General features: G+C 31.1%; 2 protein-coding genes across 3 annotated transcripts; one reads left to right on the forward strand and one right to left on the reverse strand.

Moving 5' to 3' along the window:
- The first annotated feature begins 181 nt into the window (after positions 1-181).
- On the forward strand, positions 182-17,704 carry LOC130443057 (delta-1-pyrroline-5-carboxylate dehydrogenase, mitochondrial). The gene is made up of 11 exons (XM_056777507.1): positions 182-411; positions 4,266-4,473; positions 5,941-6,068; positions 7,267-7,407; positions 7,466-7,637; positions 8,435-8,622; positions 10,201-10,423; positions 10,858-11,036; positions 11,681-11,869; positions 13,638-13,756; positions 14,523-17,704. Exons 1-11 carry the CDS (start codon positions 368-370, stop codon positions 14,636-14,638), a joined length of 1,707 nt encoding a protein of 568 aa, XP_056633485.1. The 5' UTR covers positions 182-367; the 3' UTR covers positions 14,639-17,704.
- A 1,069-nt stretch (positions 17,705-18,773) lies between these two features.
- Positions 18,774-27,565, reverse strand: LOC130443058 (zinc finger protein 346-like). Of its 2 annotated transcripts, XR_008909821.1 has the most exons (8): positions 27,445-27,565; positions 27,098-27,388; positions 26,853-27,004; positions 26,504-26,691; positions 25,472-25,543; positions 23,223-23,491; positions 22,634-22,874; positions 18,774-22,351 (listed from the first exon to the last, which is right to left on the reverse strand). XR_008909821.1 is itself a non-coding variant. In XM_056777508.1 (7 exons), the coding sequence occupies exons 1-7, from the start codon at positions 27,458-27,460 to the stop codon at positions 22,708-22,710; spliced, it is 1,155 nt and encodes a 384-aa protein (XP_056633486.1). In that variant the 5' UTR covers positions 27,461-27,565; the 3' UTR covers positions 18,774-22,707. The 2 variants fall into 2 exon arrangements, 1 of the variants encoding a protein (XP_056633486.1); XM_056777508.1 differs by having other exon boundaries at positions 18,774-22,874.
- Between the last annotated feature and the right edge of the window lie 179 nt (positions 27,566-27,744).

Genomic DNA, 27,744 nt, shown 5'->3' on the forward strand with positions numbered 1-27,744 from the left:
TCGAACATTGGTGTATAACATCAACAGAGTGAGATTTTTTTATTTACAAGTAATTTGAGGCATGTCAATATTGGCAATAATAGTGTTATTCAATAAATTAATGTATACATTCTAGTGAAATATCATTTTCATAAATTAAATGTACATAAAAATCACATCAGAATCACCCTCTATAATTTCTGTCAAACATCAACAAAATAGGAGAGAGGCTCCACTTCTATAAAATTACGTCACATCAGTTACCTATTAAATGAACTTACGTTGATGTTTATTTTAGCTTTCTGTTAAATGGTGCGGTGGAGCATTTGTATTTCGATAATAAATAGTGAATAATTTCTTAATTCGAATACATCAAGAACTTAGAGCTATGTTATCTTTATGTAAACAGAACTTGTCTTCAAGTTTTCAAAGGTCAGTCAAAGTTGAACTTTTACTAGATAACGATTTATCTGGAATTGTAAATAGTATTTTTAATATGTGTATCATATAATTCTTGAGTTTTGCTTATTTTCTGACCTAAAGGTTATCTGTGAGAATTATCTTTAGAGAAAGTTCATGTGAAAACTGGGTTCGGTGGTAATTTTCCATTGACACTTTTATTGCTAATTATACAATTTAAACGGATTTATTTATTCCCAAGCAGGACTTGTCATACTAGTACACGTAATAAAAGTCATTATATTTTCTTATTTAATTGTTTTCCTCTGAAAAAAAATCGGAACAGCTGATTTAGAGATTTATAGGGAGAGGTCAATAAATATTGACTCAATAAGTTAGAATTAACGTGTATAGTAAATTAGTTATTGTTTAAGTATGAATATTAACATAATATATTCTGTGCAACTATTTTAAAAACCTTTTGCTAACCTACACATCAATTTGTAGGTCAAGGAAATAAACTAGAAATTTATAAATGGATACTACTAAAATATATTTCTAGAGAGTTATTTTGGTTCCAAATGTATTTATTTCCAGTGTATTTGATCTTCATTTTATTTCTAAAAGTATTAAGTGGATTCATATATTTATCTGCTCAAATATATCAGTAAATAATAACATGGTCATGTTGAAATGAGTTACTTTACTTTACCAAGTTTTGTTCAATATTTTCTGTAAGAATTAATTGATGATGTTTTTAGCCTCTATTCATTAACTTGTGAAGTTGAAGTGACAAATTTCACAGAAGTGTTTGTTGTAAACGAGGCGCTATCCAAGTTTAGCTTATTTTTTATAGTTATTTATGCTATTTTTTATGAAAAATTACACTTTGTTATAAATATTGACGCTTAATTAAGCACACAACGAATTGATAATATCATTACCTCATTTTTGTTAAAAAATGGCCGATCGTGTTCAATGGAATCAGAATTATGCAGAGATTATAATTTATATAACAAAAATTAGAGAGCTGGTATAAATAATACATTAGCCATCCCTTTTAACTCTTAAGGGATTTATTCGATGGCGATGATGTGTTTGGGGCTGTTATATTGGTATATTTCATTTAAAGCCCATAATGCCTGGTAAAATTCCCATTTTGAGCCCTGTGAGCTTATCATTTGGTGGCTTATTCAACAAGTGTACTTTCGAATGAATATTTTACATAGACTCGTGTACATCTTAATTCATCATGGATTTCCGTAAATTTTTCGTTGCATTTTCGACAAAATGGCTATATTTCTACAAGAATTGTATATTTGGAATTGCGAAAAATAACTTGGTTCATCTTTAGTGTTTGAGTTGCCATCACATTTTGGTGAAAGACTTCTCTGTCCCATCATACTTTTAGAGGCACGACTTGGTAGAAAATAGTAATCACTCAAAATTACCAATGCCTTAGGTAGAACGATGCAAAGGCTGTTAGAAATGTTTTAGGCGTTGATTGCATCTAGGTGAATTTTTTGACATAATAAATCTATAGGTTCTTACTATAAAGTCCATATAGTACAGCAGATTGTGTTCAAATGCTAATGATGTATTGACAATTTTCAGATGATATAAAGACTTTTCAGAAACTATGATCGGATTATAAAATCATGACCAGAATGTTTGGAAAATAATCCGGATCGCGTTTACTGTGGTTTGGAAACTGATCGAGTTAATCATCCTGATCCTATTCATATGATAGTATCCTTCCCATCTCGGTAGTCAGAGGGAGAAACTGCTCAATAACAATTATTAAACATCTAGAATCTATTATATAATTCAATAAATATTATCTAAAAATTAACACACGGAAAAAAGTATAAAAATCTTAGGTTTTTATAGACCAAGTTTTAAATTTGAAATTCCACTGAAAATAGAATTTAACGTTCAGAATCTCTGATGAAAATCTCGTTCTGGATTAGGATCCGCAATCAGCTGATAAGTGTTCTAGTTAATCCAGCGTCATAGTTTTCAAAAAAACCATAGTCTTCACAAAACTTTATTTATGAATTTGATTTAACGGTTAAGGATATTAATCGGACGTTCCGGAGTGCCGCTGGTGCGTGGAGAATGAAAAAACTGTAGACCATGTCATATTATTATGTGAGTGCCCAGCACTCGTGACGGGCCTAAGAAGAGAAGGCTATGTGCTTAACGGTCGAACGCTTCAAACAAACCGTTTTTAAATATTTGTAACAGCTGAAAGAAGAGCTTTTACCTATTCTTTAGAAAGTGGGATTGATAGACATGAAACCCTATCAAACATGTGCACAAACTAAGGCCATTTCTTGATGAAGTTAGATGTCATGTATCACTTAGATGGATAAATTCTAATTACCTTGTTTCATAAGATGATACCATTGTTGTTATAACTTACTTTGTAAAAAAAATTCAGAGTAAGGTTAATCTCTAATACTAATAGGGTCAGTTTATATTTGCTGGTTATGCTTAAATATGCAGGGTGTTCCGGGACTTGGTGTAAAATATCGGGAGTGAGTAGATGATGTTAAAAAAATATATGCTGTGACATAAAAAAATTCGAACATTATGGATGTTCAATGGATGATTACGTATGTCAATGTAGTTTGTTTGACAAAATAATTAATTCTACACTACTATCTGAATGCCTGGGGGGGGGGTCCTGCACAATGGTTAACAATCCTTAACTTTTACAGGGCAACCTGTACAAACTAAATATAGCAAAAATGAATGTTTCAATCGATTTTGAAACAAAAAGGTACTCTGCTTAACTGGATGAAATTTATGGTTTAGGACAAATGCAGATTTTTAGATCGCTGTACATGCCAAGGAAACTGTTAACCATAAAGAGACATTCTGAAGAAAATTATCATAAATTGTAATTATTAATTGAAAATACTTGCTGTATTGAAACAAAAACAAACATTTCTTATTGAACTGCATACTGAACTTGAACATTGTGTACTTACATAAATAAAAAATTGAAATGTAGAAAAATTCAGTTGGTTAGCCTACAACAATAAACACAAAAAAACTATATTAATTATTCGAAGTGAGTACCTTGCAATTCTACTTACTTCCAGAGTCAACGGAGGATATTTCTTTGAACTTGGAAAACATTCCAAGATCCTGCCTTGTAGCGCTACAATGGAAGTTTATTCTCTCGATAATTTCGTTACTTGTCTTTACTGGTGTTGCATATACCAATCTTTTAAGATATGTATCCCCAAAAGAATCCGAAAAAATTAGGAAAAATGTTATTAAGATGATTTTTTACATCATTTAGGAAATGGGGAGGAACTTCATCATGCATGAACCATATATGCAATATCGATAAACACAAGGAACGAAATTATCGATAGAATAAACTTCCATTGGGACGCTATATGGCAGAATATAGGAATGCTCTTACTAGTTCAAAGAAATATTCTCCACGGGCTCCAGAAGTGTGTAGAAGTGCAAGGTGCCTACGTCTAACAGTTATTATAGGTTTTTGTTTTTATTTGATAAGTTGTTGATAACCAACTAAATTTTTCCACAGTTTAATTTGTAGTAACACTCAATACATAGTTACAATTTATGATAATTTTTCAGAATGTCTCTTTATGGCTAACGTTTTCCTTAGCATGTACAACGATCTAAAAATCTAAATTTCTCCTAAGCTGACTCCCGAATTTTTTGCATTTTGCATCAAGTCCTGGAACACGCTGTATTATTGACAAAAGTGGCATGGTTTTAATTAGAATAATGATTGAAAACAAAATTTTTTTTAAACTAATATGATTATTGTCAATAAATCAGTTTCTTATGTTGGTCAAAGCACAAAACTTATTAACATCTGCTTTATTCAATAATTTCAGAATTGGTGCCAGATGTGTAGCTTCTGTAGTACCAGAAATCAAAGTGAACGATACTGGTGTATCAAATGAACCAATTTTACAGTATCTGAAGGGATCGAAAGAACGAACTGAATTAGAAACAGCCCTGAAAAATAGTTATGCTCAAACTGAAGATGTTCCTATTGTCATTGGAGACAAAGAATATCAAACAAAAGATGTCAGATATCAGGTAAGGCTATCTTGTAGTGGATTTAAATTTTTTTTAACTTTAGTTTCTAATTGCAAAATGTCTAATAAATATATTGTCAATTAATATATTTGTTGTCCTTGTTTTTACGGGACCCTTGGAGTTTTGCCAGGTTTTCCGCAGGCATTTTCCGCGACACCTGATTGGGACTCAAGTACCATTCATCTCTACGCACGATTGTTTCCCAATTGGATTGAAACCATAAAAATGAGCCATCCTTTGCACATACCGCTCTCCTCATGCTCAAGTTGGCGCGCCCTAGGAGGGCGGATACAAGGCACCTTTACCAACATCAAGGTCCAACTGCTCCTTGAAGGAATCAGTCAGTAGTGTTATCACAAAAAAAATAATTTACTTATTCCATTTTTCTTCTTCTTTGGGTGTTATTATATACACTCATATCAAATCAAATAACACTAGATGCGAAGTTATGCTAGAAAACTCACATAAAACAGATACGAGAAAAACTCAGTATCAAATATAAGAAACGTTGTGGTTGCTGGGAAGAAAATCTACTGTCAATACAGAATAAATTGTCCATAAATAAATCCTGAAACCGGTTTGGACTTACGGGATTCAACTATGGGGATGTACCAGCGAACATAATACCCAGAGATTCTAAAATAAAGTGGATTGTTGATAAACCCTGGTAGAAATAGTTGTCTCCATCGCGATCTGGATATAGACAGTGAAAGGCAGGTAATCAAATTTGCCAAGAGTCAAAAGCGGGCCTCAAAACACGAAAACGTCGAAGCAATCCATTTCCTCGACAACACCAACTTATAAATAAAATTGAGGAGGATAAAGACTTTTTAGTAAGTTACCTAATTGCCAGAGGTAAAAGCAGAGCAAAGTGCGAAATCTCTTCATCGGAGAAAGATATTCATAGTAATTTAGGATAGAATAAAATTGTTCATTGATCGCTGATGATCAGATTACAATGTTAGGGAAACCTTTAAGGTTTTTCTTGTCTATATATCTAGTACTAAAATTATTTGGTATACAAATAAACATTAACAGAAGCAGCATTCCAGATGAATTTCAAAAATCGTGAAAAAAAGTAGAATCAGACCAAGAAGTGATACTTTTCATAGCATAGTAAGCTAAAAGTACTTTTATCAACAATAATTTCAAATTTTATTAATAGTCATTTTCCAACTTTACAATATAAATATAGCAAAAAAAAAATAAAAATATTACCGGAGTAACAACTTTCTAGTTTCAAGTAATAAAATCATCAGCAAGTATATGTTAAAAAATGGTTCTAAATTATGCTAAATATTTATAAAATAAATTAATAATATTCTATATTTTAAACTTATCACTTTTATACCATAATACATTATATACATTATACTCATAACAAAAATAATAGATAGTGAGATGTAGCAGTTAACATAATATGTATGTGTGTGTAGCTTTTGTAATGTTATAATTTTAATGTTCAAGGTAATGCCACATGACCATAAAAAGAAATTGGCCAAATTTTACTACGCCGACAAAAATCTTCTCCAAAAAGCAATTGAAACTGCTAGTACAACTCAAAAGAAATGGGATTCAGTACCAATACCAGAAAGGTGAGCTCCATTTTTTTTTTATTTTCATTTATATGCTACATTAGGGGTGATATCACTTTGTCATTTTGAAATGTCCAAATTCTAAACAAAACAAACTTCGTTTACCTTTGAGTTACTTGATACATCATTTTTAAATTGACCAAATTTTTGTTTTACAGATTTTTTTTAATCGATTCTCTTGAAGACATGCGATTATCAAATATACGAAGTTACGAAAAAGGGTTTTATTATAAAAATTATTCTGCATTCGAATGCTCACCTCCATGCGTTTTTTCCATTGATCAAAGCAGTACTGAAAGTCTTTTTTGGTGAGGGCCATTAGGAGCTCCGCCTTTTTTTGCTTTACCGCTTCCATAGACTCAAATCGGGTCCCTTTCAAAGCAGATCTTTTCCTAACCATTCAAGAAAATCTGAGCAGACGTTTGTCATGTGTAATTCCTCGTGTAAAATTTTTCTAACAATTTCTTTATCGGCGTTTACAACCTCGGCAATCATCAGGATCATTCGACGATTTGCACGCACAATTTGGTAGATTTTGGTCACTGTTTCCGTAGTTAAAGCAGTCACAGGGCGACCTGGGCGCTGGTCATGTTCAGTGCTCTCTCGGTCCTCATTAAAGCGTTTACACTACTCAAAAACACGCGCACGGAATCGAGACTTATCCTCATGGGCCTTTTGAAACGTTGGTACTAACGCGTGTTAAGACGTGCCAATTCTCCTCTCTTGCCTTTGCAGGCCAATCTACGGAAAAATTTTATCGCATTGGGTTTATATTGATTCTAAATCACTAGTACCGAACACACTTTCTGAAGGAGAAAAACTACCTGAGTACTTGAAAAAGAAAATTAGTTATCGAAAAGTGCGTGAAACAGTGTAATTGTGAGTTTTGCTGTAGTGGTAGTAAAAATAGTGTGTTCAGTATGAATTTCACCAAAGGTTCCATAAATTCATGTTTACTTTATTTTTATCGAGATTGATACATTCAACTGAATAGTTTTAATGTATCATCTTCACCAGTCTCAACCCTTGTAAGTTTTTTTCTAGTAATAGTCATACTCAAAATACTATTTATTTCGTTACAATTTTACCTATGAACACAACTTGTCAGACATTGTAATTGGGATTGTCGGTGTAGTGATAGTAAACAGTGTGTTTAATACAAATACCACACTCAAATTGAACAAATGAATTGTTGTAGATTAAAAATTTGGGAGAAGGCAGCAAATATGATGGCTAATGAATACAGAGCTAAATTGAATGCTGCGACGATCTTAGGACAGGGTAAAACAATAATTCAGGCAGAAATTGACGCAGCCGCAGAACTGATAGATTTTTTTAGGTAAATCAAAGAGTAAGTTTATTCCGATAAATTGAAATACATACATTCCTGTTTACAGGCTTAACGCTTATTTTTTAAAAGAAGCAATTAAATATCAACCTATATCAGAAAATCCTATGGTTACTAAAAATTCAATGAGGTACAGAGGTATTGATGGTTTTATAGCTGCTGTATCGCCATTTAATTTCACGGCAATAGGAGGAAATTTGGCATATACACCAGCACTCATGGTGAGATTGGAAATTTGTTCCCCTACTAGTTTTAATTTAGATTTATAATAATTATACAAATATTTTCCAATTAGGATAAAAAAGGTTTTTATAGTTTTGATGTAAACATTGCTTATATCAAACATTTCATGCAACATTAGCTCAGTGGCGGATCTACGGGTGGGGGCTTTCGGTCCGAAGCTCCCTCCAAAACGTCAAAGAAATTTTTTTGTAAGAATCTAAATTTTATACAAATATAATGAGTTTGAAACTCGTATTTTATTCATTAGAAAGAATGACCTGATTCCACTACTACGTCTTCAATTGTATGATATCCGTCAACGCTTTAATACTTTGTATAATGTAGTTACATTTACTGTGCTTTCAGCTCCCCCAAAAATTCTAGATCCGCCGTTGCTCTAGCTCAACCAGAGATTGGGTTCCAAAAACCATCATTAATTCTTCAGCAGAGGAGGACATAATTAAACAAAAATTTTTGAAAATTAATTATTTTCATAATAAGCAAGGGTCGCCATGCTGATACTTCAACAAGGAAATGAGAAGTGAAATAGGCCAGATTGGGATATTTATAATTTTAACAATATCTATTACTAATATCAAGAATAAGAAATAATTGAAACTAATAATGAATAACTAATTTTCAGTATTACTACTACTACTGGTATTACTAATCATTTGATTCTAGAATTTCTCTGTCACTGATTTATTTTAATTTACTCCCTGAGTTATAAAAATTGTGGCGTCATTCATATCAGTACATTTATTTCAACTTTGAAATAATTGAAATGATCTTTTAGGGCAATGCAGTTTTGTGGAAACCTAGCGACACTGCCTTACTTTCAAATTGGTTAATATTCAAAATATGTAGAGAAGCCGGAGTACCACCAGGTGTTGTTAACTTTGTTCCAGCGGACGGTCCTGTGTTCGGAGACACAATTACTGCCTCTCCTCATCTGGCAGGCATCAATTTCACAGGGAGTGTGCCGTAAGTAGTATCCAACTATCTATAATATCAATATAATATATTAGTTTGTCAAAATTAACAATAACGGGTATTTTCAATTGCTTATCTTTTATATATCAAAATATCATAACTTGTAAATTTTGTTTCCAAACATAAAGAAATCCGTTAAGTGTGTTGGATACTCCTTTCAGGAAAAATAAAATACCTCTCCCAGAACTATGCTAAATAGTAATTGGTTTGCTGAAAACCTTGATATACCTAAAGAAGACCTTAAATTTCTAAGCTCTGTAGAGCAGCCATCTGAATTAAAAGGAGTAGATTCCCCATACATTTTTTTTATATTTCCTGAAACCAGAAGTGGTACAAGAATTAGTGTATCAAAATATTTTACACTTAATCAAAAAACGTCTGCAATGTCTATATACCTTACTGATAATGAACCCGTACAATTCATAGGTACCTGCTTGTGTATGTGAATTGTACAATTCATAAATGAACCACATCCTATAGATAGCCAACTCGAGTTTTCGTTTTAGCGTCATCTCTTGGTTCATGAGCACTTCTAAACGTACCTGAAACAACAGTTCCTTTGCTTTGGGCGACATATTTAAAATTAAAATTTTATACTCAAATCTTTCATCCAGTTATTTTTCAAAACAGTTCAATGGAGTTGTATTAACCAAAATGATCGAAATCAGTGGTAGTTTTACCACTATACTGTTTTTTTTTGTATTTTCTTGAGTGTTTGTATGCCATTATAAACAAGAAATCACCATTTTTTAACCTTTCATCTCCACCTTACAAAAAAGGTAAATTTTTTTCACATAATTGAATAAAATTATATTTATTATAATATTTAACAAGTTAGTTTGCTTTTCAAACGTATTATGGTTATCACAAAACTTCTTGAGTACTCGCGTCTATATATTGTTAAAGATAGTTATATACACTTATTTTGAACATCTTGTAATCGCACCCATTATACCCACCTTCAATACTTGGGGTGGAAATCAAAAGTTATTTTTGGAGTCTCCAACAACTGCGGAGTCTATAAACTGTGTGAGTTTTCTTACCCTGGTGCAGTTACTTGGTCCTAGAAGATACTGGAATTTAAATCTAAACCACCTTTTAGGTTCCAAAATCAAGTTATGTAATCAATGGGAAGAATTTTTACAATAATAACAAGCAGCTTCTGCAGGTAGTCCTGATCACCATAAAAGATGTTAACTTTACATAAGTTAAGACAATAGTTGAAAGTATCAAAAGATGGAAGAATATAGTTAATTTTAATGAAAGCCCGCTCTACAATCTAACAACATAACTTTAAGAAATCCCATAAATGAGGAAACAAAGTATTTACGCTTATTGGTATTATTGAAATTTTTGTAAGATTATGAAATATTTGGTGTGACTTATACCGTGCAGATTTAGATATGAGTTCTAACTTTGTCCTTTGGCTAACATAAACAGTTTCCAGATATTTTCAAATATTCTATTCATTTAATTTGTCCAAATTATAAGTTTTGTAAATCATTCCATTTTGCTTCTGATAATAGAATTTAATGTTGATATTTAAACAACAAATAAAATAATTTCTAGAACGTTCACAAGATTGTGGAGGCAAGTCGGGGAAAATATAAGTATTTATAAAAATTTCCCAAGGCTGATCGGAGAGTGTGGAGGTAAAAACTATCATTTTGTGCATCCTTCAGCAGATATACAAACTGTTATTAATGGTACAATACGAAGTGCTTTCGAATACTGTGGACAGAAATGTAGCGCCTGTTCCAGAATGTATGTACCGGAATCGCTTTGGCCAAAAGTAAGTAACTCTATACAATACAAACAATAAATTTTATATTTTATTTTCTACTCTTTATTTAGTCCTATCTTAAGGAAGAAACTAAAATTCATTATTGAATGAACAAAATTCATTAAAAGGTTTGTTTTCAACAATCCTATTTTATAGTAAAATAAATGCTGACACATGTCATGTTTACATAATATCATCTTCTGCTTCTTAATTCTTTAGAATATTCTAGATTTTTCTTCATATAACTCGACCAATTTTTTCAATAGTTTATGAATACTTAGAGATTTTTTTTAGAAACTTCTTACAAACAAACTGTTAGAAATAATAAATTTAATAATTTACATTGATGGTATTATATAATATCATTCACATTAGATCCAATACAATATTTACATCATTCATGTATATCAAAAATCTAACATTTTAATGGTTCTGTTTTATAGATTAAAGAAGGGCTTATAACTAAACGGAATCAATTGAAAGTAGGAGATCCGACAGACGCAACTAACTTCACTTCGGCAGTTATTGACGATAAAGCCTTCAAAAGAATTAAAGGCTACATTGAACATGCTAAAAACTCATCTGATTTACAAATTTTAGCAGGAGGTAAATGCGATGACAGGTATTTATTTTGACATTCCTATCCGTTTCACATACCTATTCTTGAGGTTCTCGAGTCAAGCGCGTTACATTTATTGCCCCTGTGACGCGATTGCCATCTGGCGATCAGATACGACAACTGGGCGTCGGCCATATTATTGATACGTTTTTCGTAAACAAACCAGAGTGATCATAGATGTCATAGTGGCAGCACATTCACAAGGAGGAAATACAAGGTTAGAGGTGAGGAAATTGTGAGCTTCTAAACTCTTGTAATTCTTTGGTCGTAAAGTTCGTGCGGAAAACTAGGTAATCCAGTCTGTCTAATTCAGTCACGTGTGGCCAATGGTCCATATTTTCGTACCGCAGCTCAAATGGGTCACAACCACACCCTGAACTTACTTCTGATAGCGCTCACGGACATGATAAATCAATTTCTCTCTATATCCCCTCAAAAAAGCCATACTTCATCAAACAATAATCACTAGCAATGCTCCGGTATGTCCTGTCTCCTCGAAATGTAACAACATGGTGGCCGATGCCTTGTTTTCATGACTGCTCAATAGATGGCGCACACGTCGCGTCGCCCTGCTGGGGACTCGTGCACCGCAAGGATTGATTCATAGAAAATTTTAAAACTATTGTTATTTTAATGAATTTTTTTAGCGTTGGCTATTTCGTTGAACCTACGATTGTCGAAACCAAAAATCCCAAGGATAAAATAATGGTGGAAGAAATATTCGGCCCTGTTCTCACAATTTATGTTTATAAAGATGATAAATTGAAAGATACTCTAGATATGGTTGGGTCTACGACGTCATTTGCTCTTACTGGAGCTATCTTTGCTCAAGATGAGTAAGTGAAAATTATTTTGAAAACTTTTCTTTCCACAGTAGCTGAGAAGTTTAGAAATATGTTTTCTTCTCATTCCCTATGTAAAGGTGCGGTCTTCAAGGTCGCAGTATACCAGTTTTGGTAACACATGTTCTGGATGTCTTAAGCATACAAAAAATCCATTTTGAACCTAAGATTGTAATTTACAAAATAGATCACACCTTAATATCAAAAAGGAGATCAAAAATGATTATCACTTAGTGATAATCAAAATTAAATTAAGATAAAAAGCATAAAATGGAATGTGCAGAAACTGAAAACGAGGGAGGAAGAATATGAAAAAGAAATAGAAAAGCAACTATAAAATGCAATGGGAAGAGATTAAGAAAAGTGTTATAAATGGAACGCAGAAAGTCATTGGTACAAAAGATATTAGAAAAAATAACGATTGCTTTGACACGGAATGTACAATAAGAAGCTAGGTTGAAATGGCTAAAAACTATGAAACAAGAGGATTATAATATACTCGTATATAAAAAAATAAGAAAAGAGAGCACCAAGGTAATAAAAAGGTAAGAAAATAACAATAAAAATAATGTATAATTATATCAACATATGAAGAAACAAAATACAACAATATCAATGAAAGAGAATGGAGTCAGTATTTCATAGAATTATTAACGGAAGAAGACAGTGGATACGAAGATTATATAAGTGACAATGGTACCATATTAGAGAATGAAGAAAAGCCGACGGAAGCAGAATGTAATGAAATAATAGATAAATATATAGAACAAAACCCAATAAAACAGGAGGACCAGACGAAATAGTGAATAAACTAATAAAATATGGAGGAGATAAACTAAGGTACAAGATATTCAGGATCATAGAAAGAGTATGGGAAACAGAAGCAATGCCAAGAGAGTGGTCTACTGGATTAATTATACCAATACTGAAGGGAGGAAATCCCAACATCTGTATTAATTATAGAGGTATTAGTTTGCTTAATACCGTATACAAAATACTAACAACATTAATAAATGATAGACTGAAAAAGGTAGTGGAACCAGAAAAGGGGAATATCAAAAAGGTTTTAGGTAAGAAAAATCTACAGTAGATGCCATAATACTATAAAGCAACTGGTCGAAAAAAGCTATGAGCACAACATTAATATGCAAATGCTATTCATCGACTTCAAACAAGCATTCGACAGTCTAAAAAGGAGGACGATTATAAAGGACATGGAGAAACTACCAGTACCCCAAAAGTTGATATGATTGGTAAAAATGACTATGCTAAATTCTAGGACTATGCTAATAATGAAAAACGGACCAGCTGAGGAATTTGAAATAGATGCTGAGGTAAGACAGGGTGACGGACTCTCAGCGGTATTGTTTAACATTGCAGTTAAAGGCATAATAAGAGAATGTAATATCAATGGAAGTATCATTAATAAATCAATACAAGTAATAGCATATACTGATGATAGTGCTGGTTGGTTAATCATTCAGCTAACTGATGAACTGTTCAAGAGGTTACATTGTCATAATGGAGAATGACTCACATCTTCTTTGAGGTTATCAAATTTTCTCCAATTATTTCTGGTAAACAAATGGTTGTGTAACCAAGCGGAATTGATCTTCTTATGTTTAAAGCCACTGTTTCCATTTACCAATACAATACCAAAGAAACAAGCTACCATTTGCTTCATTCTGCTTCTTCTGTGTTTAACTTGTGGTTGAATAACTTGTCTATATAATTAGAGTAAAATAAATAATTTTCTTTATAGGGCGTTCCTAAGAAGAGCCGTTGAAGAATTGAAAATGACTGCCGGTAATTTCTATGTTAATGATAAATCTACTGGTAGTGTTGTTGGCCAACAACCTTTTGGTGGTGCTAGATTATCAGGTAAGAATTTAATAAATATTGTTCTGATTTTTACTTTTACTTTGTACATTCCAATTCTTGAAATCGAAAACAGTCTCTAATTTTAACTAAAGAAAAAAAATAAGAATATATAGCTATAAAGTATTAGCTCCAAATAAACAAGCGCTACTCCAACTACCTAGCGACCACTCATGAGTACAAATTGTACCCCTATTTCAATAGGGCCATAAGCTCAAAATGCCAATTTTACAGGAAAACCAAAACAATAAACGATTGCAAATGAAATGTACTTAGGCGTACCGAATTCGTTGCGTATACAGGTTGAAGATATCTTTACTGATTAGTGATCTAAATGTAGTGTAAAATGTACAGATAGCTTTAGAAAAAAATTTTTGTATACTTTTATTCCCCCTTGTTTGTAAGTCAAACCCTGAGATGGTTCTGATAAACGAAAGAAAAGCGGAAGAAATGCAAATGCTTGTAAAAATCTTTCTCAAAATCTACCCCAACCCGATAAAATGTACCCAATTATAAAGATGAATATTAAAAAAACCTAGAAATCAAATTTTATATAATCATTAACATTGAAATTCTCAATAATTTTTTTTTCACTTATCCAGATCCCACTTAACCAGTTCTATGTATTATGTAATGTTATAATGAACATACAGTTTACACTTCACCAACACTCACACTGTTTGAAACGCGTTTCAATTACCAAGTTATCGTCTTCAGAGACTGAAAATTGTGTAATCAATATGAATATCACTATTTTGGTTTGTTTCAGGTACAAATGATAAAGCTGGAGGCCCTCACTATATTTTAAGATGGGGAAATCCTCAATCCATTAAAGAAACATTCGTTCCTTTAACAGATGTTGAATATCCATATATGAAGCAATAATTTTATGTTTTTATTCAATAACTTTATTTTAGGTTCCAAATTAGTTAGCGTATTCATTTTATTGTGATAAAATATTGAATGTCGGATTTTTTTTTGTTATTCATATACAGTGATGTCGTAAATAATTCATTTTTTACATACTTACGAATTTAATTGAAAAATCTTGAAATCGATCGATATTTGCATACATTTTTTATATGTTTAAGAAAGTGTACATCTGGTCGAAGGTGACCAACTAGCAACATTTACTTGATACTTACACAAGGTCTAGGGGTTTTGAAATCTTCAGTCTCTTCTTTGGATCATATTGATCAAAGAGCGAGAATATTTTGATTTTTTCTTTAATATGGAGTTCTTTTGAAATCTCTAGATAAATCTTGTGTTGGTTTCTCTAGTACAACCCCAAACCTGTAGTACATATGTCCAAATAAGCTTTGGAGTCTATTTGTATATAATGTATTTTATTTTTATTATTTTACAATAGTAAACATTTACAATGATGAGTCTTAAAGTTAGTATGTGCTATGTTCGCGTTATGACTTTCCCAAAAGAATACAGTTTGAAAAAGGTGACTCCATAGAGCGAGTTGGTCTTAATGATACCAGATAGCTGTCGATATGGTCTATTTTTTTTAAAGAGTTTATGCTGAGTGTGGAAATTACCTCTTCCGAGATACACAACAATTTATCCAACTTTCTGGAATGAGCCCTCAAAGCATTCATAAACCGGTTTTGAGAATCGTGAGCTGTGGTTTTTGAAGTCTGATTTTATATTGCGAAATTTCTGAGCAGTTTTACATTTTAGGACTTTTAATGACATTTGGAATTGATACATTAAATTCTTATGCTCTATTCGTTGAAGTGATTGGCGGCTCGTTTCAATTTTTGTTCTTGTTGCAAAGACAGTCATCTACATATATGGCGATTTTTATATTATCTATATCTGGTATATCATATGTATGTAGTAGACTTACATGAACCAGCACCCACCTTTTTGGCATATCTGCTATTATTTGATTCCAGATTTTTCAGATTCTTCTATAAATAATTTGTTCCATTTTGTTATAAGTCCCCCAAATCATACATTTTCAAACACCTGGGATATGCATAAGAATAGTGTATACTTATTTATCTTCATAGACTTGTCTATCACTGGACACTTGGTCTATTCTTAAAGGTGTTTCATAGAATTTAAACTAGAGGTCTTTTGGATTATATTTCCTTACATAATAATCTATTATTATATATAGTGTTTTGATATCTCAAACACAAAATGATTTTTTAGGTAGTTTTTGATTATTGCTCCTTCGATTAGGTCGTATCCATGCAATTTTTTTGTATATGTTGAATTTAACGATTTAAACGACAACTTTTAGGAGAATAACTAATGATTAATTTTTCTTCTTCAGCTGTTTGTCTACTTAATAACGTTCCTTTAGTTTATTTTTTGAGTTATTATTGTTTGCTCAACCTTCCACTCCATTCCTAAAGTTTTAGTTGCTTCCCAGAGTAAATAAATGTTATGTATTCTTTTTGTCTATAAATTCTTGTAGCTTAACTTTTCTTAAATTCTAACTTTTCAAAAAGTTTAATTTCACATTCAAAAGTTGATGTATTTCAGGATTTCTCATCTGTAATTATAAAGAAACAAATTGGTGCCTTTTCTAATTATATCAATGCTCCAATCAATATCACTATTTGTAATTTTCCGATCATTTTTCATTAGATATCCTTAAAATACAATATTTCACATAGTTTATCTAATAACTAATAATTTGACTAGTCCCAGAAAGTATTAAATGCTTAAAGCTAAAAATTATAATCTATTCTTGTAGATATATGTTTTATCTTATTTATAATTTAAAATACAAAACAAACTAAGTAGATTAAATATCAAAAACAGCATTTTTATATACACAATCTACGTGTTTTTCAAATAATACTACCAATATCTAGGAACTAAAAGTAAGACGGCATCGCTAATATTATAAAGAGATTTTATGTTAAGTTTGCAATTTGGACATTTGATAGTGAGAATTACAGGCATTGAACTAAATCTCAAAATCCATATTATAAATAAAATCATTGCTTGTATCAAAGAAAATTACATTCTAAATGTTGGTAGCTATGAAGCATCTGTGTTATGAGATTATCCAAAACAGAATATTGTCGTAGAAGTTGTTTTGTAGTTGTACTGTTTGTCGTTTTTCATTTGTATTTTATAATTTCTGTTTAAGATATAATCAGTTATTTTCTCAACAATTGTTACAAGATTATCAAATATTGTGAAATACCCAATCCTTCATTAAGTAATTGCAAGAAAATGATAACATATCAATGGGTACATTCCACAATGCTCTCGACCACCTACATTCCTATTCTACGAATTAAAGGCGTTGTAGTTTGAATACGCTATAATCTTACATTGAAATTTCTTGTTGAACACGTTGAGTTTATTTTGCATGCACTGTTGATGCTATTTTGTCAAAACTGACAATTATGGTAGATCTGCTGTCTGAGCAGATTGGGATTACTATGCTTCTATGGCGTCAATTGAGTATCGCAATACTTTAGATTCAGACGGTAACATGTTCCACTTATTTTGGGGTGTTCTCTACAGAAGTCTATTCCAGCCAAGCCATTTATTATGGAGCCGTCTGTGTACAAATTGAATTGTAATAAGTGTCTTGTCTTGTTCTATTATTTGAATTTTCGCTACAGTGAAGTTATATATAACATCGAACGATAATTCGCAACGACCTTGGGATTAGGTGTATGGATAGTATCATACAATGGTATTAAATGGAATGTAGCCATTTTGACACCTTGGACTACTAATTCCAATTACTTTCGGAAAAGACACTTCATATTTCAATGTTTTAAATCAATTTTATGCCTAGAAAATAATCACAAAGTGGCAATGATGTAATATATCTATAATATGTCTTTGTAAACTTATCATAAAAGCATCTGTTATATCTCATGTTATTCTTTATATTGTATAACTGTTTTTTGTTCAATTTTTGAAACAAAGATTTTTAAATTGTAGCAATAAATTTTATTTGCAGTCACTTGTTTTATTTTTTCCGTATAAAAATAAGGTGCGAGTTCTATTGTTGCTGATTGGTAGCCACCTATAAATAATGATTTATGATATTTGATTTTTTTCTTTTGTTGCTGCATGCAGTCGAAGTAGCAATTTCAACTGTAATAACTAGAAATGTTTTAGAACCTTGAAGAAGTGGAATTCGTTTAATTTAACCATTATTGCCATTGACTTGTGCATTGTCTTGGTTATCTTCGGTATATGACGTGGTTTTTCCTTGATTTTTGTAATCAAACAATCCAACAACCATGTAGTTTTCGTTATTGAGTGTCTCCCTTTTGGAGATACTCGATGAACAATATTCCATGCGCACCCCAAATTACTGAAGGCATAACCTTCCCAGTAGACTATTGTGCCTTTACACGCTTCGGACGTGGTTCACAGGCAGTATATTCATATGATGATTGTTTTGATTCCTGAGTGAAGTGATGAATCCATGTTTCATCCATTGTCACATATCGACGCATAAATATTTATTTATTACTTTGAGTAAACGCGTCACCCACTATGAAAAAAGCTTTCTCGGGATCAAATGTTCGTGTATAATTGTAAACTCACTGCCTTCATGTTGTACTTTTTCAATTATTTTTCCTGTTTGTGTTTTTGGGGCTGTAAGATTATTAAAATTCATTGTAATATCTGCCAAAAAAGCCGTCAATGCCTACTATTCATCGTTGAGAAAATCTGAATAGTATTTATCATTTTGTCGTAGGACAGGTATAATTATTTCCGATTTTAAATTAAAGAACTGTTCTAGAACTTTTTCTTCACTCAACCATCTGATAGCAGTGTATAGGACTACATCACCATAATTAGTTTGCAATTCCACAAGTAGGTCTTTAAATTTCTATGGTTCATTGGTCCACTATATTTGTAACCTTAGAAAACATCAGTTTCAATATAACTACGGTACATTAATAATTAGGAGCCGAGCGCGCATTTTTATAATGCGTTAGGTCGTGCGAGGCTTGGATATCAATAATAATACTTTTAAATTATAGTTTTTTATAATTACTACTTTCTCTGTTAAGCGGTAAAAAGAATGAAAGGGAGCATAACGCGCTCTAGACATACATAAATGACAAAGATAGTTCAACTTATTTAAAAAAAGTGAAAACGTACACAATTATTGCGCTTGTACGAGTTCTTGACGTCGAAGTTAGCCAGCTTTTTGCGCGTTAATCGTCGCTGAACATAACCTCACTTTTTTAAAGTAGTTTGTAGTTGCAGATACCCTGGAAAATGAAACAAGCAGTTGACTAGATAGAACAATTTGGTAGAATATATCGAATCATTCGACCATTCGAAAATTCCATGACTAGAACTGGTGTTTAACTTCCTCATCTAATCTAAAATCAGGTTTTCTTATTGAATATTTTGTTGAGTCTCTGCTCAATAAGTTCAAAAGTGGATCATATGAACCCTGATTCATTCTATATTTATCTCAAAATATGTTGTAGTTAATATTTCTGTTCAAATTGAGTAGTATCACCCACCAACGCCGTGTCAAATGACGCTTTGTATAAATTTCTCTACACATTTCATATAGTAAAGTAAGTATATCATATATTCTAAATAATTCACAATCTTTGATCACTGTTCAAATTTATTTATATACATGCACTTCTAAGGTTATATTTACGAGCGAATCAGCGTCATGTTCACGTTCATTCTGTGTACCGCTTTAGTGACATAAACATAATTGTATGGATTAGCTGGTAATATAATCAAATAAATATACTATTTTTAAAATAAACTCTGTTTTTATTTTATTATTTACAGATACACAAATGAATATATTTCAAAAAATCGCTCAATTAACCCTCTACCATATATAAACCCATATGTATATGGTTCAAGAGTTTTAATATTTTTTTTTCATGTTACAATGCACAAGCAATAACTATAAGCATGCCGGAAATTGTAATTGTTATGTTGGTAATACGAAAATATTTTTTTTGTAAATGATCTAACGTCATTTTGGTTATAACCTCACTTTTTTAAGCGCTTGTGTGAATTTCAGCTCAGTGTCTGTAATACATTATCCAAAAGAGATATTCTACATGAAAAAGGTGATAAAAAAATAAAACAATCTGCTGTTCTACTATTTTATATATCTGTTATTTAATCTTTATTTTTTTTGCATATTTCTATCATATTGGAGGCCTTTTTTTTATGAAACCTTATATGGTTTCGTATGCATTCTAACTTAACTTAATCATTTTTCCGCTATACCATAGATGGTTTCGTATGCTCAGAAACAGGGCCGAGCCGTGCCGGGGGTGCATGCACCCGGGCGGCACTGACAAGGGGCGGCAAAAGGCAAAAAATAACAGAACCCCATGTTGCAAAAAAATGTTTGTATTAATTTTCCCAAAAATGTTATTTCAATCTGAAATGTACACAGTAAGTGCGTCATACATACACCTCAAAATGAAAAGATCTAGACACATTTGCTAGATAGAGACGGTTTTTACTAATGAATATTTTCCCAGCGTAGGTAGGTACCTTTCTATCCGACTAGACTAGAAATTTACCTCATATCTCGCCTCATTAATCAAATTGTTGAATAAATAAATAAATAAATAAATAAAGCCTAAACAACCATAGAGTACTTTTTTTTCAATTTTTCATAATTCACGGAGTAGAGGGTTAAAATAGAAACTTCATTAATTTCATTAAAATAACAATAACAAAAAACTATACAACAAAAATAAATTTAAATATTTTCACACACTTTTAAAACGTTCTAAGATCCATAACACGTTTATATAAATATTACATTCCATGCATCTAAATGTTCTTGATTTTATTTTTCAAAAATTATTAAAAAAACTAATTTTAAAACAAAAGAGTCCTAAAATCAAAAAGATTTAGATGCATTAATATATCAAAAGGTCTAAGAAATTTATTACATCCCATACATATAATATTTCCAGGATATGTTTTTATTTTTAACTTTCCAAGAAAACTGAGTCGTATTGATAAAATATGGGTGGTAGAAACCAGAAGAACCGTCTTGTATGGGGTACAAATGTCAACACTCAATACCGTCGACGCGCGTTTTGATAACCAATTTATCGTCTTCAGAGACTGAAAGTAAACTAAAAAGCATGAACTGTAGATTCAAGAAATTAAAAATAGGAAAATATTTCGTTTGATGTAATTTCAATATTTCTTATCGTGCCAATCCTGCATACACTCCAATGAGAACTCATTCTAATTATAATAATTTTGAGGCTGACACCACAACATAATATCTATAATTAATGAAAATATGCTAAACTAAAACCATTTCTAGTACAATAATGAATTTTAAAAACAACTTTAGACGATTGCCTATCACCATTTTAATCAAATCATTTTGAAAAACAAATTAGCCAAAAGTTTCAGTATTTTGACTCATAACACATCTTGGAACTCAATTCAAAATATCCACTGAAAATTATTCATGGCCTGGAAAATAATGGACGGTTACCAATTTAGCTAGCTTAATAATTGAGAATAAGAATAGGTACTTTCTGGTTGATTATTTTCATCATATTTAACATAAAATGACTAGTCCTATTTCCTGGTACATTGACTGATTAATTCAGTAAGGAAAAGACTTTGATTGAGGATCTAGCTGTAGTTAATTGATTAAATATCATAGATTTAAGAAATCTTATTGCGAGATCATCTTGTTCCAAAATCAAAACGAATAATTCGTTCGGAGTTTTAATTTGAAATCTCCGATTGCGTTACCACACAGCAGAAGTGTTAAGCGATCCTTTGCGGCTTTAAATCCTGGTACTCGTTTCTCCAGATAGATATGTGTCCGTATAGCACCGCACCAAACAAGAAACACCAACTACACGGTTTCAAATATGTTTCGGACATATTTGGAAACTTAGCGCTGTGCACAAATTCGGGAGAGTCCCCGGTTTAAAATAAAACAGCGCTAAACAAGAAAGCGTTAAGCGGGGTCTTACTGTATATATATGTCGAGTTAAAAGTTTCAGTTTACCTTCAATTTCTATATATGAAAATTTGGTTATCGAAGCGCGCGTCAGAGAGTGTAATTGTATGCTGTAGTGGTTGTAAATAATGTGTTCAGAGTAATTTAAGTAGTTGTGTGTGTTGGATTCGAAAAATTAATATGTTTCGTGTCCTGTGCAGTATTTGAAATCTCAACCATTAACATAAACAAATCTAATTTAATAAACATAATCTATAAAACTTCTAAACTAACGTGGTTAGTGATTTGATTTTTAAAATCTTTTGTTGAAACATTTTTTATTATTATTATTAATTTATTGTTTCAAATATCTTTTTTTGATCCGCAGTATTTATAATCAATATAGTTAGATTTTCGTAAAATATACTTAAATATGCACTACAACTAATCGGAAATATTTCATTCCTTTTTAATTTGCTATTCTATTCTAATAGCTCATTGTGATATTTTTATAATCTCTCCACTTGCTACTATGGCGCCAACTTATTGGTTTCCTTTCAGTCGATACTTTTCAATACAGTTAGTCCTCCTTACTTCTACCTCCCATATGAGAAAAGCATAATTTGTGGACCATGGTTTGCAGTATAGTGATATATTTTTCCTAAACTGAACTGAAAACGACAAATCAAAAACTGTTATTCAGTTCTAATATGTAAGACGGTAACTAACGCCTTCTTCACTTCTAATTAGGAACTAATAGCTCATGTTTTGGTTCTTTTTTACAATCATCAATTAAATCAAATAGATGAATACAAAAATAATTATATAAAATTGCAACGCAAATTAAATTTTTGCTAAATGAGAAGATAAAGAAGATTAATTAACTGAATATCATTTTAAATGTGATCTATTACAATCAAACTTTACACTTGAGAATGAAGATTAAAACTGACCGTGTTCTGGGAAATAATTCCTATTAAATAAGTATTTTTGTTAAATTCTGTTTCCAAGAATAAATTACGAATATCTATGAAGGCTTCATAGAACTCTTTTTAATATGTTGCTTGCCTTTAATATGCAACCTAAACTGAATTCCAGAACTAAGAGTCAGGTTGCAAGATGGACAGTAGTAATCACCAGATGGAGTACGATAAACTGATAGATTCATATCTGTAACCACTTGATCAGGTGCACCTGAAACCAAGAATCCATCTAGATAAATTAATAATGATCTGAAGGAATACTAGCAATTTCTAAATAGTAATAGTGAGGGAGATTCGAATAATAGCCATTCCTCGTGAATATAATACCAAAATATATCATTAATTTTTGTCAATATGATAATTATAAGTAAGAGGAAAGTGACCAAACATCTAATAATAGAATAGAAACATTAATTCTGATTCTTGTTTTAGGAATCAATAATTGATTCCTTGAAAAGAAATAACTATTACTTTTTCTTTTAAAACAATTAAGATTCTTTCTGAAAGTCTATATTTATAGCGAAGTACAATAAGAAAAATAAAAACCAAAAAAACTTACTCTCTCTTTGTGTGCTCTGAGGCCCCGCAGAATCGTCATATATTCCTAATTGTCGTAATTTCTTCTTATGTTTTTGTCCATGAAAGTGTATGTCTAATTGTTCCTGACATGTGGTACCTACATTACAAATTGAACAGTGAAATTTACTTTGAGTCTGGCTCTGTGCTACAGAAACGGGCATGGCAGCTACTCCAATTTCAATTTTATCTTTCCTAAAATCTTGTCCAAAAGTATCCTCGCCGTCTTTTAGTTCTAATTTCTTTGACGGGCTGCATACAAACAAAACCTCAAATTGGTTGTAAGAAAATTATTCATGCTTGGTTTATGCAGCCAAAATTAAAACTAAATTAAAATTAACACTAAACTAAACTTTGGTGGTAATTTTTTGGTTTATACAGTAAATTGAGGATAATTATAAATTAGTTGGAAATTCCCTGTACGGATCCTTGTTGTTATAAAAATGTGGAAAGCTCCTGACACTATCTATCAGGGTTCCATCGTCTGAAGAACATTGCTGACTTTCATTTATTGTTTTTCCTATTTTTTTGATATTAGTTTTAAGAATAATGCGAATAATATTTCCATAACCAAAGAACAAGTATGTTGTAAATCAAACAATACCATAAATACAGACTGATCCAATAGCTGCTTTTCACTTAAACCAAAACTCGGATTATTCTCACCTATGATGTCGTAACTCAGTTCAATGCACATTCCATTTCAGTCTCACAGATGAAACCTAATTGAGTTTTTACCCGCAACTGCACAAACTTGAGACCATGTGCTTTAGTGAGTTTTGTGAACTCAGATTGAAAGTGAGGTTGAGGACATCACGTTGTCACATTTTATCATCAAAATAAGCCAATAAGTACAAATATCATCATTGATATAAATAATATCATATAACTAGTGATGTGGACCGGGTAAATACCCAGCGGGTGGGTAAATATAAAATGGGTGTTTATCCGAAGCCAGGGTAAATACCCAAAATGGGGGTATTTATGTAAAATAATGATTTAAATCGTATTTTAAGGATATTACACCAGTAATAGCCTTATTTAAAGCTACTTAGAGATTATAGTACCTTTTTGAGGGAACTTCCCCCTCAATTCTCCAAAATTGTAATACAAAAATACCCAAAAAATAGGTATTTATTATTATCAAGCATATGAGTAATAGGTATAATATAATAAGTATTTTATTATTTCAAACATAATGCCGTATTTGAATCTAGGGCAATGGAAATCTTCAACCTTTTAAAAGAATAGTATATTTTTTTTAATTAGGCAAGGCTAGGTATTAATTTATAATTTATGTATTAATGTACCCTAAAATTTTTTGAGCATTTGTAAATGTAAATAACTTATAAACAGAATAAAAATTTTGGTTCTATTCATTTGATTGTAAATGGAAAACAGCTAATGTATTCTCTGCTCATAACCTCACAAAAATAAGGAATTAAACGAATAAGTTAAAAAGTGGTAAACTCTTAGTTTAATTTTATTTGAAATTTACTGTTAATTTTCTGCATGAACTACAAGTAGCATCTCAGTGTCTTTCAATTAATAATTTAATTTGTAAGTTTAAAGGGTAATTTGTAATTTTGGCTCCATAAACCAAGCGTTAATTTTCAAGTTTAGGTATATTATTTTTGAACCTGAAACAACCTCATCCTCATTTATTAATAATAAAAAAATAAATTATCAATTCACCAATAAAAGACGAACTGTTGATCAGTAATTAGCTAGGCATTTGACATAAATTACTAAAATATTTTTTAATAAGACTGTAAACTTATTTAACTAAAATTAGCTAAAACAATTTGTATACTTGTAAATAATATAATGGGGATAATATTCATAAGTTGTGGCCAATTAATTGGCTGAATTATAAGAAAAACTGATGATATTACTAAATGACTGACTGATCTTGGACACAACTTGACTGGGAGGGATGAATTCAACGACTTAAACTAGAATTGTTATTTGTAATAGAAAAAGTATAATAAATAACCTACCACATCCAATATTTATATAATAAAGTCATCCAATGGTAGAATATGTTAGTTCCATTAACACAAATGTAAAGAAACTAAATATTATTATTGTTTTTATAAATGTATTTTTCAATGAATCTCTTCAGAATAAATAATTAAATTTACATAAAACTATTTGAATTTTTTTCTTTGTCATTCATATTTAATTCAGGTTTCAAATGCAAACATTATTCAAAATTAATTTATCACTTACCCTGATCTAACCCATTTTCCTTCAGCATTATAATAACCTCTACCAGCGGGCATTTTGTATCCCATAATAACTCTAGAATAAAGTTTTTTATTTCAATGCAAAATATAATAAATGTATCAACAAAAGTGAAAAATAAAACAAAATGTTGTGTTATGACAATTTTTAAAAATTTATGGAAAGTGGACTAGAAAATGACAATAAGTATCAAATATATTTCAATAAATTGATGATTTTCATCAAGTTTTAGAAGAAATGACACGTTGATACGTTATTTCAAAGGCCTATTTCGAGATAATCTAAAGAAATGAGGCGACTTTTTGTCTTATAGCCTGCATAAAAATTTATTGCGTATGTCCCAATCTTCCTGTGTTTAATACTGCCGAAAGATTGTCGAGTTGGAATCTTGGGGGTTGGTTTTCGGGATCGGGGATTAGCGCTAACTTTTAGCAATTAATAAGAAATAAATTAACTCGAAGACCACGAATTCGTAACTATTTTGTCATATAGCGTTTTCAAGGAGCCACAGCTTAACACCACTGAGGGGTTATCGTATTCAAGTCTTGAGGGTGGCTTTCAATATTTGAGACTGGTGCTACCTTTAGCAGAAATTATCGCGTCGAGCTGATTTTGATGGGTTTCACCGTTGTTGAAATAATGCATATGGCTGTTATAGCTTAATATTAAGGCAGAGAGAAACGCGTTTCTCGGTAATGGCATGAGCAACTAAATCCGTTTCTATGTAATATATTAGTAATTAAATAGCAAAAAGTTATAAATTAAATCAGATTTTAAAAATCATATAAGAATGACAACTGACACATTTAAATTTTTAGTACAATTGGCTTTATAGAAAATATAAAACTGAGGCACACAACTAGTGCTATAGAAAGATTGGCTGTCATAACCATATAAGAAGCCTAAATGGGGAATATATAAAATAAGCACCTTTCAGAATAAAACACAAAATGGAATGGATAAATTCCTTTCCTAATATTCCTGTGGTTCATATTTTAAGCAAAATTAATTACTCACTTATGATGATTTTTACCCATGTAATGTGACTCAGCATGCATTTTTCCTGTTAATGGTAGGTCACAAACATCACAATGAAACCATCTGGGATCTGTCTCTTCATCATCTTTTGGGATAGCTGTCAACTTCGCTCTTTTATGTAAAGGAGTTCCAGTCTTTTCTGCATGCTCAATTAGGAACTTTCTGACCTAATTGAATATAAACATGTGTGAAGCTTGGACAAATTAGAAAATTTAAATTTTAAATTAAATTAAATTAATTTTTAAATTAAAGAAGACATAAATCAAAAGTAAAACTGAAGGCTAATCAATATTTCATGGTATCTTAAAATGATTAATTATGGTTTTACCTTTTTTTCATGATTTTTAGATTTATAATGAAGTTTAGCCATAACATTACTGCTTAACTGAGCTGTACAGAGTTTACAAAATAAGGGCTGAAACTGAGATGTCAATTCTTTTGGGAGAGTTGAATCATTAATATCTGGAACAGTATCTCGAACTAAAATAAATAGGGTATACTTATGAATTTGAAATATAATAATTTTAATTGAATTTCCACAACACATTGAGATAATTTAATAAAAATACTTACATATATCTCTTTTATAATTTTTGGGTTTCTCTTTGATACTGCTTAGAGTTTTATAAATATTCTGAGTTATAGGTTCTACTGAATTGGTAGAACCACTTTGTGAGGCATAATACTGTTGAGGATAAGCAGTAGACTGTTGCCATTGTGCTTGCGCATACTGGTTATAATATTCGTAATAAGAATTTTCAGCCAAGGAATTGCCTGAATTATAAGTAAAACTGGCATTATCAGAACTAGTCGCTTCGTCTAATTTTCTTTTTGGTATTTTGAAATTTTTCTCCCACTGATTATCTAATAAATAGTGAAGAGTATGTAAAGAACAAATGTATAATTTGTAATTAACTTACCATTCGATTGTGACATTGAAATCTTTTTAAAACGCCGCTTTAATTGTTTACATCCAATAAGTTAAGAATGATATAAATATTTATAAAAGTATTATAGGCTGTCAAATGTCAAATAAAAATCAACTTTTGCTCAAATTTGTTTTCATCTTGTCATTTCTACTATCCAGGGAGTGCCATCATCAAACAATAAAAATAACAGATATTGCATATAACAGAAAAAGGTATCGAATTGTTCCTGATTATAACAATAAAATAGTTAATTGTGTATATATTCATTGAAAGCTGTTGATTAGTTAGTAC

The sequence above is a fragment of the Diorhabda sublineata genome, chromosome 4 (genome assembly GCF_026230105.1).
Source record: "Diorhabda sublineata isolate icDioSubl1.1 chromosome 4, icDioSubl1.1, whole genome shotgun sequence".
Classification (NCBI taxonomy): domain Eukaryota; kingdom Metazoa; phylum Arthropoda; class Insecta; order Coleoptera; family Chrysomelidae; genus Diorhabda; species Diorhabda sublineata.